General features: G+C 46.4%; 1 protein-coding gene across 2 annotated transcripts in view; it reads right to left on the bottom strand.

The window, feature by feature from the left end:
* LOC137547423 (V-set domain containing T-cell activation inhibitor 1-like) overlaps positions 1 to 16,350 on the bottom strand; it is a 92,135-nt gene that overhangs the window by 10,006 nt on the left and 65,779 nt on the right. For both annotated transcript variants that reach the window (XM_068271003.1, XM_068271002.1), the window contains exon 5: positions 3,604 to 3,882. In XM_068271003.1, coding sequence (XP_068127104.1) covers positions 3,604 to 3,882 — 279 coding nt within the window. The remainder of the gene's footprint in view (positions 1 to 3,603; positions 3,883 to 16,350) is intronic.

The raw sequence follows: 16,350 nt of genomic DNA, 5'->3' as shown, positions 1-16,350 counted from the left end.
TATTCCTGATAAGGTACCAACAAGACAGAAGCTGTCACTTTCATGCCTAGAAATTAACTCTTTCAGGCAGCAAAATAAAACAACTAAAACAGCCTGGTTATTAATATGCTTTGTACTGTACATGCACATGTTTATCTTGTTGTGTCCCATGTCACCTCCAGTACACTTTAAAAAAGGTTTACACAGAGTCCAAAAACTCCAAAGACAGTGGCGGAGGGGGATCAAGGGCGAAAAATTGCACAAAAAATACATATTTCACACATAGGTGTTTTTTCATGTATAAACCTGTGGCCACCTGTTTGTACCTGCCTAAAAATGATGTGGCTGGATAGTGTACTTGTAAATGGCTCTGCCTCTGACACAGGAGACCAGGGTTCAAATCTCCGCTATCGCTGTTCAGTAAGCTGCATCTATTCAATGAGGAGACCTTGGGCAAGACTCCCTAAACCTGCTACTGCCTATAGAGCACGTTCTAGTGGCTGCAGCTCTGGCGCTTTGACTCCGCCAGGAGAAGCACACAATATAAATGTTCTGTGTCTTATGTGCAGCCAATGTTTGAGATGCCTGAAAAATTGAGCAGTTACCTACCTAATCATTTGAAATTGCAGCCAAACAAGGTGAGGCCAGAAAAATTGGGCAATTGCCTGCCTTATAAATATACTGCTTAATGGAGGACTCACAGGACAATACTGATATATAGGGGTACATGGCTATTTAATTAAAAAGCAGGGCTTTTTTGCACCCTCCTCGTACTGCGTAGCTCCAAAGCTTGGCGTGTCTAATGCAGTAATGCTATAGTCCGTGCCCTCCCCACAGGTAATTTGGGGATCCGGCAATTACCAGACCCCGAAGTACTTCTCCCTCTGAGTTGCAACAACTCAGAGGGGAAAAGTATTCATTCGGCTCACCGTGTGCCAAAATGCCATGTACGCAACTTAAAGGGGCACTACAGCGAAAAACTGTAAAATGTAAAATATGTGCAAACGTATACAAATAAGAAGTGCTTTTTTTTCCCAGAGTAAAAGGAGCCATAAATTACTTTTCTCCTATGTTGCTGTCACTTACAGTAGGTAGTAGAAATCTGACAGAAGTGACAGGTTTTGGACTAGTTCATCTCTTTATAGGGGATTCTCCGGGATATATTTGTTTTCAAAAGCACTTAGTGAATGGCAGTTGCTCTGTCCAACTGCCAAAAAAATGTGTAGCGAGCAGGGAAGCTGGCCGGCATCACTGTTTAAATCCTTTTTTCAGGCATCTTTATAAAGAATAAAAGCCTTGCTGAGAATCCCCTATGAAGAGATGGACTAGTCCAAAACCTCTAGGTTCTGTCAGATTTCTACTGCCTACTGTAAGTGACAGCAACATAGGAGAAAAGTAATTTATGGCTCATTTTACTCTGGAAAAAATGTACTTCTTATTTGTATATGTTTACACATATTTTAAATTTTACAGTTTTTCGCTGTAGTGCTCCTTGAAGTTATCTGGGGAACATTAGCTACTTAACCATTTCAGCCCGCTGGGATTTTTCACCTTATGCAACAGAGCAATTTTCACCTCCCATTCATTCGCTAATAACTATCAATAATTATCACAATGAATTGATCTATATCTTGTTTTTTCTGCCACCAATTAGGTTTTCTTTGGGTGGTACATTTTGTTAAGAATAATTTTTTTCTAAAAGCATTTTCATAGTAATATGAAAAAAATGGGAAAATGTATTCATTTCTCACTTTTTGGCCATTATAGTTTTAAAATAATACATGATACCATAATTAAAACCTTTTTTTTTTTTTTATTTGCCCATTTGTCTCAATTATTACACCATTTAAATTGTGTCCCTATCACAATGTATGGCACCAATATTTTATTTTAAAATAAAAGGTGCATTTTTTCAGTTTTGCATCCATCACTATTTTCAAGCTTATAATTTAAAAAATGTTCGTAATATACCTTCTTCACATGCATATTTAAAAAGTTCAGACCCTTTAGGTAACTATTTATGTTTTTCTTTTTTTTTATTGTAATTTTTTTTTCCATTAAAAATTTTATTTGGGTGATTTTTGGTGTGGGAAATAAACACAGTTAATCTGGGGAAACTTTTTTTTGCCAGAAAGACCGCGGCCTCTGAGAAGAGGCCGTCTTTTTTTCTACCGGGGACATAGATCAATGAACAGGAATCATGTTCCCGTTCATTGATCTCCGGGCTACCAGGGGGCTGGCACGGGGGCGTGCAGGCACACCTGCAACCACCCACGGGAGCACGCATCAGCAGGGCAGCAGCCGCCTGGACGTGAGGATCACGTCCAGGCGGCATAAATGGTTAAAATAATCCTGTAACAAAATAAAATTGCCCCGGGGGGGTACTTACCTCGGGATGGGGAAGCCTCTGGATCCTGATGAGGCTTCCCCCATTCTCCTCTGTCCCAGCGCTGGCAGCTCCAGAAAATCGTCAAGCTTGTCAGCAGTGCGCGCAGGTGCAGTAGAGTGGACCTGATCAGGCTCGGCTATTTCGGCCTGAGCCCAAGGGGAGGCTGGTACTGCGGCTGTGCAGGAGCACAGATATAAATATTGTTGCCCGGGTCTGGTCGCCGGAACGGTGGGACAAAGGAGATGGGGGAACCTCATCATTAGGATCCAGAGGCTTCCCCCTCCTGAGGTAAGTGGTTTAGGCCCGGTTCACACTTGCGTTTTGATGAAATACTTACTGGTGGCACGGGTCCGTTCCGGTCCGGTCCGTTCTGAGAACATCCGTTCGCCATCAGGATCCGGTCAGGTCACGTTCAGTTTTCATCTGTATCTTCTTCCGTTCTTCATGCGTCCTGGATCCGTTTCCATTTTCAAAGAGGGGCCTGGAAGGTCTGGAAAAGCGCTGGAGTCCTTCTTGGGAGAGCCTGCTGTGCGGACATCATCCTCCTCGTCCCGCGGGGCCCTGTGTCTGGATGGTCGGGTCCTTCCCTGCCCTCCGCTGTGTTCTGGGGTGGCTGTGGAGAGGCTGGGGGCTGTCCGGCGCTGGGTACATCCACATGGGTGCCTGCACAATAGAGAACCCCACAGGAAGTGGGGTAGGACGTCCAGCTTACATCCGGAAGTGTGTTGTGCACTTCCGTTTCCCCTCAGTTCCTCTTGTGCTGGATTTCTTGTCCGGATCCGGCGGCGGTGGACGGAGGACTGGTCCGGAAAATTGGAGCATGTTGGAAAGTTCCAGACCGCAGACCGCATCCGGAGGAACGGATGAGGGCGCAAGGGTCCATTGATTAACAATGGACCCTTAATCGTCCGTTCCGTTTGCGGACTTTGCGGTCCGCAAAATAACGCAAGTGTGAACCGGGCCTTATATTGGCATTGCCTTACCAAGGATGATCATTTTTCTTCATGTAGCAATCTTTGTTGATTTTGTGTATTTGTATTAGTTCTGTCAAAGGTATTGTGTACACTTTTATATGGCATGCAAATTTTTTTTTTTTTTGCCCATGCGGTTAGTCCCCTACACATACAGCTATTGGGAGAGATGAACCTTCGGTAAATGTGTACATTTTTCTTCAATATCACTGATTTCTAACTGTTTTATATATATAAACTGGAGAATTTAGTGTCAATACGTACCGGAGATCACAGCACGGGCGGTCCTCCTCAGTCTACCCTCCCTGATCTGGCAGAAGTAATGCTTGTTTATCTCCACGTCATAATCCAGCACAGACTCCACCTTCTTCTTCCCATCTTTAACCTCTGTGATTTTGCGGGTTCCTAATTCAGATAGGTCCTTTCCTTGGTCATCGAACCACCTGACCCATGGATTCCGGAACATTCCAGTCTCAATACACTTAAGATGTTTCTTCCCTTCCACATGAGTGACAGTAACCATTGCATCATTAGCATTTAATTCTGAAAAAAAAAAAAACTTGAATGAATATAAAGAAGATGACAAGAATGATCTTCAGAACCAACTAGAAATGATTTCAGTTCGCTCACCTCTGGCATAATATTTAGAGCTGAAGTCAAAATAAGTTTGTTTTCCCTTACTTTTGAATACAAAAAAAGTTTACAATTGTATTCTTCACTGCTGCAGAGAATGCTTCTCACTTACTGTGACAGTTGTCATAATTACCCAATCCTTATGTCCTTGACATGGAAAAAGGAACAGGTTACAAGAAGAGAATGGAGGTTAGATCTGGGACTACTTTCAATACCTGACATGATCACCGAAATAAAAACTAGTCTTAGTGATTTCTACTTGTTGAATAGGTCTCCTGATGTTTCAGAGCAGACCCTCTGGGATACAATGAAGTGTGTGATTCGCGGTGTCCTCATAAAATATGGCATCAGGAGGAATAGAGAAAAAAAAAAGGAACTGGAGGACCTGTTAGCCGAATTAGGTCAGTTGGAGTTTTTGAATAAAAAAAAATCACAACCGAAATATCTAAGAAACTGCAAACTATCAGAACTCAGATTAATAAAATACTAAACGAAAAAATGATAAAACAGCTTAGAAACGATAAAAAAGTTTTAGTACTCGGCCGTAATACACCCGGGAAAGTTCTCGCAGGCCTGCTTCAAAAGCAAAAATCAGAAAACTTTATTGAAAAAATAATAGGCCCCAATGGGACTATATTAAATAGCACTGAGGAAATAGGTATAGGTTTTACTAACTATTTTTCCAAACTATACAACTTGCAATCTATAGAACAAACTGAACCAGGGTCTGATTTATTATCTCAGTATTCGCCTCCCTTGGTCAGTTCTGTAATACAAGAGTCCCTAAATACCCCGATTACTGAGGAGGAATTCATTCTTGCGGTTCAAGCTCTGGGGAGGGGGAAAAGCCCAGGTCCAGATGGTTTTATAGCAGAATTCTATCAAACCTTTTGTAAGGAGTTGGCGACACCATTCTGTGCTCTAGTAAATGAGGTTGACTCACCAACCACGTTCTCGGATCTATCAAATAAAGCAGTACTAACAGTGATTCCTAAAGAAGGAAAGGAAAACCTTGATTGCAGCAAATTTAGACCTATCTCTATAATAAATATAGATGTCAAAATATACTCAAAAATTCTTGCAAATAGACTCCTTAAAGTGTACGATACATTATTGGGGGAACAACAGTGTGGTTTCCGTAATAAAAAACAACTGTATGAAAACGTGTACACTGCTGTTGGTTTCTGTAATAAGGTCCGTGGACGTGGAGTTGAGGCGGCAATGGTGGCGATAGATGCCGAAAAAGCTTTCGATAGACTTAATAGGCACTATCTATATAAAGTCTTACATACAGTTAAAGTAGGAAACTCCTTTTGCAATCGAATTAAAAAGCTCTATGCAAATCAAAGTTCAGCAATTAAAGTTAATGGGGCTGTCTTTTCTGACTTTCCAGTTTGCAATGGAGTCAGACAGGGCTGTCCCCTTTCACCCTATCTCTTTAATTTAGCATTAGAACCCCTTATTCAGGCTGTACAGAGAGACCATTTGATAACAGGTTTAAAGACCTGCCAGAATGAAATCAAAATACTTGCTTACGCAGATGATTTACTGCTGACTGTTTTAGAACCGGCCACATCAATACCAAGGGCAGTTCAATTATTAGAATCTTTCAGTCACTGTTCGAATTTTAAAGTTAATATAAAGAAAACCACTATTCTGGACCTGGGCTGTTCACCCCTCTCTAGACACACTATTCAATCCATAGTACCATTTAAATGGCAGACTAGCTGTATCGATTACTTGGGGATAAAATTATGCTCAAATGAGAGTGACTTATTTGGGGCCAACTACGACAGGCTTCTACCTGACTGTAAAAAATTGCTGGACGGGTGGGACAGACCCTGCTTCAATGTCTTGGGCAGGATATCTATCATCAAAATGATGATCCTCCCTAGATTACTCTTTGTGTTCCAGTGTCTTCCTATTTTTGTCCCAAGATCCTGGTTTCGAGGTGGAAAGGCTGTGCTGCAGAGATTTATATGGAGGGGCAAAAAAAGTAGAATCTCACATAGACACCTTATTCAAAAGAGGGAAGGAGGAGGGCTGGCTATACCGGATATTTATAAGTATTACCAAGCAGTCCACTTGGGTAGAATACTAGACTGGAGGAAAGGCAAAGATCATAGCTTTTGGACAGATCTGGAGCTAGAATATCTGAATGAACATTTTGCCCTGTCATGCAATCTACAGGTACTGAACAGGTTGTCTAGAGGTTGTACTCAACCATTAATAGGCCCAACTCTGACTACTTTTAAATATTTGATTAAAACACTCCCAGGACCATGCCCCCTATTATCTATAGTTAATAACCCTGGTTTTACCCCAGGGATGGACAGGACTTGGCTTAATTGAACCGGTTTAGAACAAGATACTAGACTCTGGGATTTCCTGGGAAGGTTCGGTCTAGCCAGCCCACCTCCACATTTTCCATTTTTTAAATATTACCAAATATCAAGCTATATACTCAAAGAAATCAGGTCTTTAGGCCCTATTAGGACGGAACTGTCCAATTTTGAAAAATGGTTTCTGGCTAGGACTAAACCCCCAGGGAGCTTGTCACTTCTGTATGGGTCGTTGCTGCACTTCACGGGACAGAATTAGGGAGTGGTGGGAAGGTGAACTGCAAATTGATTTGGACAATAAACGCTGGTCGAGCTTTATAGAGAATGTTTGGATGCCTAAAAATACAGTACTTCAATTAATGCAATATAAAGTAATCATGCGCTGGTATTCTACTCCGGATGCTCTTAATAAATTATACAGTTCCGTTCCATCTATTTGCTGGAGATGTTCTTATCCAGTTTTACATTATTCCCACATTTGGTGGTCCTGTCCCTCAATCCAGAAATTTTGGAAAAAGGTTGAGGTTTTTTTAAGAGTAAACACAGGCCTAGACCTCCGTATCAATAAAATAGAGGCAATCTTTGGTCAGGGCCTGCAAACCACTACTGAATTATCTATGGACCTCTTAATGTTTTCAACCCTGATCGGCAAGAAACTAATTACTGAACACTGGGGTACCCACATTATCCCTACAATATCAAGTTGGCTCACCAGATTTAATGAGCTCTTAGAGATAGAGTACTCACATCCCCCCGAGGCCCCAATGACTGTTATCAATGAACAAAACAGATGGATAAAGCTGTATAATTTTTGTTCTGAGAAATTCAAATTCTAGCCATACTACTCTAAGGGTAATGTTAAGTAGCTATTCTTTACACTTTTACACTTTTCTCTTGGTGATTTCTTTTCTACTCACCGTGTTCTCCAGTGGGTGGGACAACTGGGAGTGTGGGACAGCCCCCCAACTGGAACGAGTGCTAGTAGTGTGGCGTGTGTGTATGGTGTGTCTGTGTGTGTGTCCGTGCCTGTGCGTGTGTCCGTGTGTGTTGTGTGTGTCCGTGCGTGTGTCCGTGCGTGTGTCCGTACGTGTGTCTGTGCGTGTGTTTGTGTGCGTGTGTTTGTGTGCGCGTGTGTCTGTGCGTGTGTCTGTGCGTGTGTCTGTGTGCGCTCGTCTGTGTGTGCGTGTGTCTGTGTGTGCGTGTGTCTGTGTGCGCGCATGTCTGTGCGTGTGTCTGTGTGCGCGCATGTCTGTGTGTGCGCGTGTCTGTGCGTGTGTCTGTGTGCGCGCATGTCTGTGCGTGTGTCCGTATGTGTGTCCGTACGTGTGTCTGTGCGTGTGTGTCTGTGCGTGTGTCTGTGTGCGCGCGTGTCTGTGTGCGCGCGTCTGTGTGTGCGTGTGTCTGTGTGCGCGCATGTCTGTGTGTGCGCGTGTCTGTGCGCGTGTCTGTGTGCGTGGGTCTGTGCATGTGTCTGTGTGTGTGTGTGTGGTGTCCAGCATAGGGCAGTGTGTAGATAAATGTTGAGCTGTGGGGTGCACAGTTTCGCTTCCGTGGTTGCTGAGGGGGGGGCGCGTCTTGTACGCGGGAGGATGCGGTACTTTTCTTCATCTTTGGTCTGTTTCTCTTCTCTCCTTCTTTATTTAATTTTATGAAATAATTAAATTTGATTGGCAAATTCTGATTAGCAAACATGATGAGACTTTATGCCCAACACCAAGAGCGTGGTGATGAAGCCTATCAATATGGTTGGGCCTTCATAAACTGTGACTAGGCTCTGAGCTAATCAAGAGAAAAAAAAAAGAAAAAAAAAAAAAAAAGAGAAAAAAAAAGAAAAAAAAAAAAAAATTACACAATTTATTAATTGAAAGTAGTGTTGGGCAAACATTGTTCGCCACTGTTCGGGTTCTGCAGAACATCACCCTGTTCGGGTGATGTTCGAGTTCGGCCGAACACCTGACGGTGCTCGGCCAAACCATTCGGCCACATGGCCCGAACTAAGAGCGCATGGCCGAACGTTCCCCGAACGTTCGGCTAGCGCTGTGATTGGCCGAACGGGTCACGTGGTTCGGGCCCGAACGCGCTCTGATTGGCCGAACGGTCACGTGGTTCGGGTAAATAAATACCCGAACCACGTCATATCTCCGCCATTTGTCTGTGGGTTTAGCTTTGGGTAGGCAGGCAGGGTAGTTCGCGCTCCAGCCACGCTAGCCAGGGTCCCCCCCAGTCATTGTGTGTCGCTGATGGGAACAGTAGTACACCGCTCGCTCAGCCAGACTATATATAGCATTGTTTACTGCCACTGTGTACCTCGCTCAGCCACGCTATATATAGCATTGTGTTTACTGACACTGTGTACACCGCTCAGCCACACTATATATAGCATTGTTTACTGCCACTGTGTTCCTCGCTCAGCCACGCTATATATGGCATTGTGTTTACTGACACTCTGTGTACACCGCTCAGCCTGACTATATAGCATTGTGTGTACTGCCACTCTGTGTACACGGCTCAGCCACGCTATATATAGCATTGTGTGTACTGACACTCTGTGTACACGGCTCAGCCAGACTATATACCATTGTTTACTGACACTGTGTACACGGCTCAGCCAGACTATATAGCATTGTTTACTGACACTGTGTACACGGCTCAGCCAGACTATATACCATTGTTTACTGACACTGTGTACACGGCTCAGCCAGACTATATAGCATTGTTTACTGACACTGTGTACACGGCTCAGCCAGACTATATAGCATTGTGTGTACTGCCACTGTGTACCTCGCTCAGCCACGCTATATATAGCATTGTTTACTGACACTCTGTGTACACCGCTCAGCCAGACTATATATCATTGTGTGTACTGCCACTCTGTGTACACCGCTCAGCCAGACTATATAGCATTGTTTACTGACACTGTGTACACCGCTCAGCCAGACTATATAGCATTGTTTACTGACACTCTGTGTACACCGCTCAGCCAGACTATATAGCATTGTTTACTGACACTCTGTGTACACCGCTCAGCCAGACTATATATCATTGTGTGTACTGCCACTCTGCGTACACGGCTCAGCCACGCTATATATAGCATTGTTTACTGACACTCTGTGTACACGGCTCAGCCACACTATATAGCATTGTATACTGCCACTCTGTGTACACCGCTCAGCCAGACTATATATCATTGTGTGTACGGCCACTCTGTGTACACCGCTCAGCCAGACTATATATCATTGTGTGTACTGCCACTCTGTGTACACCGCTCAGCCAGACTATATAGCATTGTGTGTACTGACACTGTGTACACCGCTCAACCAGACTATATAGCATTGTGTTTACTTCCACTCTGTGTCTGCTGGGCCTGGGAACAGTAGTACACCGCTCACCCGCCACTGTATAGCATTGTGCTCTGTGTCGCTGCTGGCAATAGTGGTACACCGCTCACCCACCACTGTATAGCATTTCTGTACTGCCACTGTACTGCTGCCAGTCAGCGTGTACTTTAAGGATAAGTGAAATGAGGAAGAAATCCGGTGAAAGAGGGAGGGGCAAGGGAAGAGGTGTTTCCCCTGACGGTTCACGTACAGGCCACAGGGGAGCACCCAAGAAAACCCACTCAATACCGCCCATGTTGTCCAGGACAACAACCCTCACAGATCCAAAAGAACAAGACCAGATAATTACTTGGATGACCTCTCAAGCGTCCAGCAGTGGGTTAAGCAGCACCAGCACATCACGCACGAGGTCCGAGTCCTCAGCCAGTTACAAGGAGCCAGTGGGCACAAAGCTGACACAACCGGCAGCGACACCACGCACACAACTGCCAGATAACCAGTCCGATGAATTACCTCAGGACACAATGGGGTATTCGCAGGAGCTATTCCCAGCCCAACAAACTTCCACCTTTAAAAGGTCAATGGAGGAACAGCCAGAAATGTTGTGCCCGGATTCACAACCATTAACTGTGGGAAATGCACCGGGCACTGAAATACAAGGCGAGTCCGAGGACTTTGAAACCCAAATCCCAGAGCAAGTTGGGCAGGAGGGGTTGCAATTGCAGGAGGTCGGCCGAGAAGCTCTGGAAGACGACGTTGGAGTGAGCTGCGCAGAGGTTGTTCTGGGGAGCTCTACTCCACGGCGGCGGCCCCCCACAATGACATATGACGAGTTTGAGGAGATGGAAGAGGAGGGTATGGACAATGTGGACATAGACCCAGATTTTGTTTGTGAACGAGAACATCGCCGTCGTAGCAGCAGCACAGATGAGTCTGTTGAAGAACCCACTGCTGCACGAGTTCGCCTTGTGCCACAAGGTAGGCGGCGTGCAAATTCAGGCACCACAAGCGTGGAAGTTCAAGTGAGAGGCAAAAGAGGCGCAAACAGAAAGGCAGGTGCTCCAAAGTCTGGGCTTTCTTTGAAGACTGCACTGAGGATGTTACCATGGCGATTTGCAAGGTGTGCAAGACCCGCCTGAGCAGGGGGAAAAGTATTAACAACCTCTTCACCACCAGCATGAGCCGCCACATGCTATCCAAACATCCCACTCTGTGGGCAAACGCAGCAGGACAGGGTACCAGCAACACTGCCTCCCTTGGGTTCACCAGACTCACCACCAGACCCGCCTCAGCAGCAGCAGTAGCCCAGCCATTGCGTGGTTCACAACATTCGCAAACATCAGACGACGCTGACACTGTCACTTTCCGGAGTAGTGCTCTTGAGGTCTCCCAGTGTTCATCATCAAACACAACAACCAACAGCCCTTCAGTGTGCAGCCCTACGGTTCAGTTGTCTGTGTCGGAGATGTTTGAGCGCAAGAGGAAATTGCCAGCAAATGACCCCCGGGCCGTGGCAGTAACAGCCAGCATAGCCAAGCTTCTGGCCTGCGAAATGCTGCCATATCGAGTGGTGGAGACAAACAGCTTCAAGGGCATGATGTCAGTGGCCATCCCACGTTACGTGGTTCCCAGCCGCTACCACTTTGCGCTCTCTGCAGTGCCTGAGTTGCATGAGCACGTGGTCAGCAAAATAACCCGAAGCTTGAAGAATGCCGTTGCCTGCAAGGTTCACCTCACCACTGACACCTGGACGAGTGCGTTCGGCCAGGGTCGATACATCTCCCTTACCGCGCACTGGGTGAACCTTGTGGAGCCTGGCAGCGATTCCTCACCTGCTACGGCGCGGGTGTTGCCCACGCCGCAAACAGCTGCACCGCCGTCCCTCCCACTGGATAACAGCAGCACCTACCTCTCTGACTCCTTCTCCTCCAACGCATCTCAAAGCTGTACCTCATCCGGAAACGCTAACCCAGCAACAGCAGCAGTAGGATCGTGGAAGCAGTGCAGCACAGCTGTTGGCATGCGTCAGCAAGCGTTGCTGAAGCTGATCTGCCTTGGGGATAAGCAGCACACAGGGGAGGAAATTTGGAGGGGAATAAAGGAACAGACGGATTTGTGGCTGGCACCGCTGGACCTGAAACCGGGCATGGTTGTGTGTGATAATGGGAGTAATCTCATTCGTGCTTTAAGGTTGGCTAAGCTGACACACATCCCTTGCCTGGCGCACGTGATGAACCTAGTAGTTCAGCGGTTCCTGAGGACGTACCCAGGCGTGCCCGATCTTCTGTTGAAGGTGCGTCGAGTGTCCAAACATTGTAGAAATTCCAGTACTGCTTTGGGGGCACTCGCCAAGATGCAGGAGCGCTTCAATCTCCCCCACCATCGCTTGCTGTGTGATGTCCCTACGCGCTGGAATTCTACGCTGCACATGCTAGCCCGCTTTTGCGAGCAGAAGAGTGCAGTGGTCCAGTACATGACGGCGCAGTACCGAGGTGCATCCGGACAGCTGCCAAGCTTCTGTGGATCCGATTGGGCCAACATGTTGGACCTCTGCCAAGTCCTCCAAAATTTTGAGCAATCCACGTTGCTTGTGAGCAGTGACAACTCTTCAGTCAGCATTACCATACCACTGCTGTGTTTACTGAAGAGGTCAATGTTGAAAATCAAGGAAACAGCTGTCATGATGCAACTGGGGGAATCTGAAGGAGAAAACGATCAGCGTGATGGTACCAACATCAGGCCATCCGCCTCAGGAAACGCTGGCCCCAGCAGCAGCTATGACGAAGAAGAGGAGGAGGAACAGCTGGAGTTGGAGCAGGAATTTCCTGCCACCACTGACGAGGGCCAGAGCGGTGCACGTTGGACTTCCACAATTCAGCGCGAATGGTCAGCAGAAGCAGACCAGGAGGAAGGTGACGACTATGATGCATCACAACAACTATCACAACGCTCACAAGAGGATGATGAGGATTCTGGTAGGACTCTGGCACACATGGCTCAATTCATGCTAGACTGCATTGAACGCGACCCACGCATTGTGCGCATTCTGGACAACACCAATTACTGGGTTTATACCCTTCTGGATCCACGGTACAAACACAATGTTCCAAAACTGCTTGAAGAAAGAGTCAGACAGGTCAAAATGGAAGAATACCAGCAGGCCCTTGTGGAGACTTTAGAGAGGAGATTGACATCCTCCCCCTCTAGCCAGTTGTACGCCGACAGACTGACTTCCGCAAACCCAGGACGACCAGGAGGTCAGCAAACAACGCAAGCCGCAGCTAGTGCCCAAAAGGGAATGGTATCGGCAGTGTCCTTGGAGTGGGAACATTTTCTGACACCCATGCAGCCGCAGCCCACTGAACAGCAAGCGTGCAGATCCACCTCCAACACCGATCGCCTGGAGAAGATGGTCAAGGACTACATGTCAGATGGCGTAGCTGTGTCGAACCATCCATCTGCACCCTTCAACTATTGGGTATCGAAGCTAGACACCTGGCACGAACTGGCAATGTACGCAATAGAGGTGCTGGCTTGCCCGGCAGCCAGCGTTATGTCGGAACGCTGTTTCAGTGCTGCCGGAGGCATCGTCACAGATCGGCATATCCGCCTCTCCACAGAAAATGCAGACCGTCTGACTCAAATTAAAATGAATCAATCCTGGATTGGAAACGACTACGCAACACTCCAGGACCCCAACCAAGTAACATGACCAATGAACATCTGGGATGGTTTAGCGTTTCCGGTCCCTGTTTATTGAACCTCTCATCTTTATTACATTTATGACTGCATGGCGGCAAAAAGCATTGCTGCTATATCCGCACGCTTTTTGTCCTCATGCAAGGCCGGCGTTGTTGTGTCTCAAAAAGCATGGCCTTCTCCTCCTGCGCCTGCTCCTGTTCCATGTGTGCTGCTGCTGCTGCGTTAGCGTTGCCGGTCCCTGTTTATGGAACCTCTCATCTTTATTACATTTATGACTGCATGGCGGCAAAAAGCATTGCTGCTATATCCGCACGCTTTTTGTCCTCATGCAAGGCCAGCGTTGTTGTGTCTCAAAAAGCATGGCCTTCTCCTCCTGCGCCTGCTCCTGTTCCACGTGTGCTGCTGCTGCTGCGTTAGCGTTGCCGGTCCCTGTTTACGGAACCTCTCATCTTTATTACATTTATGACTGCATGGCGATAAAAAGCATGCTATCCGCACGCTTCTTGTCCTCATGCAAGGCCTGGGTTGTTGTGTCTCAAAGCGTGGCCTTCTCCTCCTGCGCCTCCTCCTGTTCCATCACGTCTGCTGCTGCTGGGTTAGCGTTGCCGCCCGGTCCCTGTTTATTGAACCTCTTATCTTTATTACATTTATGACTGCATGCATGCATGGCGGTACAAAGCATGCTATCCGCACGCTTTTTGTCCTCATGCAAGGCCTGGGTTGTTGTGTCTCACAAAGCGTGGCCTTCTCCTCCTGCGCCTCCTCCTGTTCCATCACGTCTGCTGCTGCTGGTGCTGGGTTAGCGTTGCCGGTCCACCGTTTATGGAACCTCTCATCTTTATTACATTTATGACTGCATGGCGATAAAAAGCATGTTACCTGTGCAAAGAAACATGACATTCTCCACATTTAAAAGACAGTTTTTCCTTTGAAACTTTACAATCAATTTTCTCAAAAACTATAAGCTCTTTTTCAAATATTTTTTTTCCCCTTGTACCCACTCCCAAGGTGCACATACCCTGCAAATTTGGGGTATGTAGCATGTAAGGAAGCTTTACAAAGCACGAAAGTTCGGGTCCCCATTGACTTCCATTATGTTCGGGGTTCGGCGCGAACACCCGAACATCGCGGCGATGTTCGGCGAACGTTCCCGAACATCTAGGTGTTCGCCCAACACTAATTGAAAGCAGAGCAGCTGGAGGTAAATTCTACAATGTGGAACCTGCCCTTGTGACTATCTATGAAGGGCTCAGTGCACTCTACAGAGGTTTATGCCAATTCATTGTGAAGCATATGGAACAAGAAGTGAGGGAACATTCTGAGAGAATGCATGAAGCCAAGAACACTGACCCCTTCCACTTTCATCACAATTTTTACAAATGGAAAAAAAAAAAAACAAAAAAACTCTATTACTTCTACCTTTACTCATATTTCAAAAATTCATTAAAATGTAAATACAGAGATCAACCAAAATATTAAAGCCACCTGTGTATCTCTCCTGAGCCCCTCTTAATAGCTAGATGGATGAAACTTTTAGATACTAACCTTCCCTATAAGAAACTATTATATAGGGCCTGTTTCCACGACACGCAGATTGGATGCAGAATGGATGCAGAAAAACTGACTCCAATGAATGCCTATGGGAAAATCTGCATTAGAAAATCGCGTTTAGTGGAAACAGGCCCATAGGCATTCATTGGAGTCCGTTTTTCTGCATCCAATCTGCATCAAATCTGCGTGTAGTGGAAACAGGCCCATACTCATACAAAACGGGTGCCACAGTGTCACCTAATCTGGGATAGATGGTAAAACCACACCTAAGACGCCAGCACCTCCAGCTATAGCTATGAGCCCTGTTAAAGAGGGACTATTTCCACAGAATTCTGAGGTGCGCACACCCAATGGGAGCACCACACGTGGCAGGTATTTATCCTTAATTGTGAGTTGTACGATGTTACCACGGAACTGCATGAGTCACGAGCGGTGCTCACTTCTCATCTTCATCCTCATCCTCTCACTGATTAAAGTCTGAACCCCACAAGTCATGTTAAGGCGTCCTGAGGCATCAAGCTATATATCTGCAATCAGGGTCGGACTGGGCCACAGTAGTACAGTATTTTCCCTCGGTGGGCCCTGCCTCCAAGTCTCTGGTGGGCCCCTCCTCCTTGTCTGACAGAGCTCCAATTGCTGCCTGCAGCACAAAAATTCTCTTCTCAGTGCTGTAATCACTCATGCTGAGAGCAGTGGCGTAGCTAAGGAGCTGTAGGCCTCGATGCAAATTTTACAATGGGTCCACCAAGCACTCTATACATAACAATTGATACGATGCACCAAAACCAATGGCAACTACAGTGTCTTAGGTGCAAGAAGGGGATGGGAAATAGCTTGTTAATGATTACCACTGTTCAAAGTATCTATAGAAGTGATTATTATGAGCACAGGACCAATCGAGAGGTATACTGTAGTTGAGGGAGGGCCCTTCGGGGCCCCTTTGGCCTAAGGGCCCCGATGCGGTTGCAACCTCTGCAAAGTAAGACATTACTTTATATTGAAGGAGGGGACTCTATGCAAAGTTTTGCTGGGCAGCAGTGTCTCTGAATTACAATGCTGCTAAGATCATGTACATTTGGCCCTGTCCATAAGACATCATGACCATGCCCACCTTCCGGTGCAGGGCCACGCCCTTTTTTCACTGCAATCATGGGATGTGTGGGCCCCAGGTTGAAATTTCTTTGGTGGGCCCCCAGTGTCCCAGTCCGACCCTGTCTGCAATAGATATTCTAATCTACACTATCCGCCTATAATATAGTGCAGCTCCCCCTGGTGGTCAGGCCTGGACTCCACAAGACCTGTGAGGTTGTCCTGTGGTATCCGACTATATATCTATAATACATATAATACACTATCAGCCTATAATATGGTGCTTCTCCCCCAGGTGGTCAGGCCTGGACTCCACAAGACCTGTGAAGGTGTCCTGTGGTAGAGAGAGAGAGAGA

Source organism: Hyperolius riggenbachi, chromosome 2 (genome assembly GCF_040937935.1).
Source record: "Hyperolius riggenbachi isolate aHypRig1 chromosome 2, aHypRig1.pri, whole genome shotgun sequence".
NCBI classification, from domain to species: Eukaryota; Metazoa; Chordata; class Amphibia; order Anura; family Hyperoliidae; genus Hyperolius; species Hyperolius riggenbachi.
This window is presented reverse-complemented; position numbering and strand designations above follow the sequence as displayed.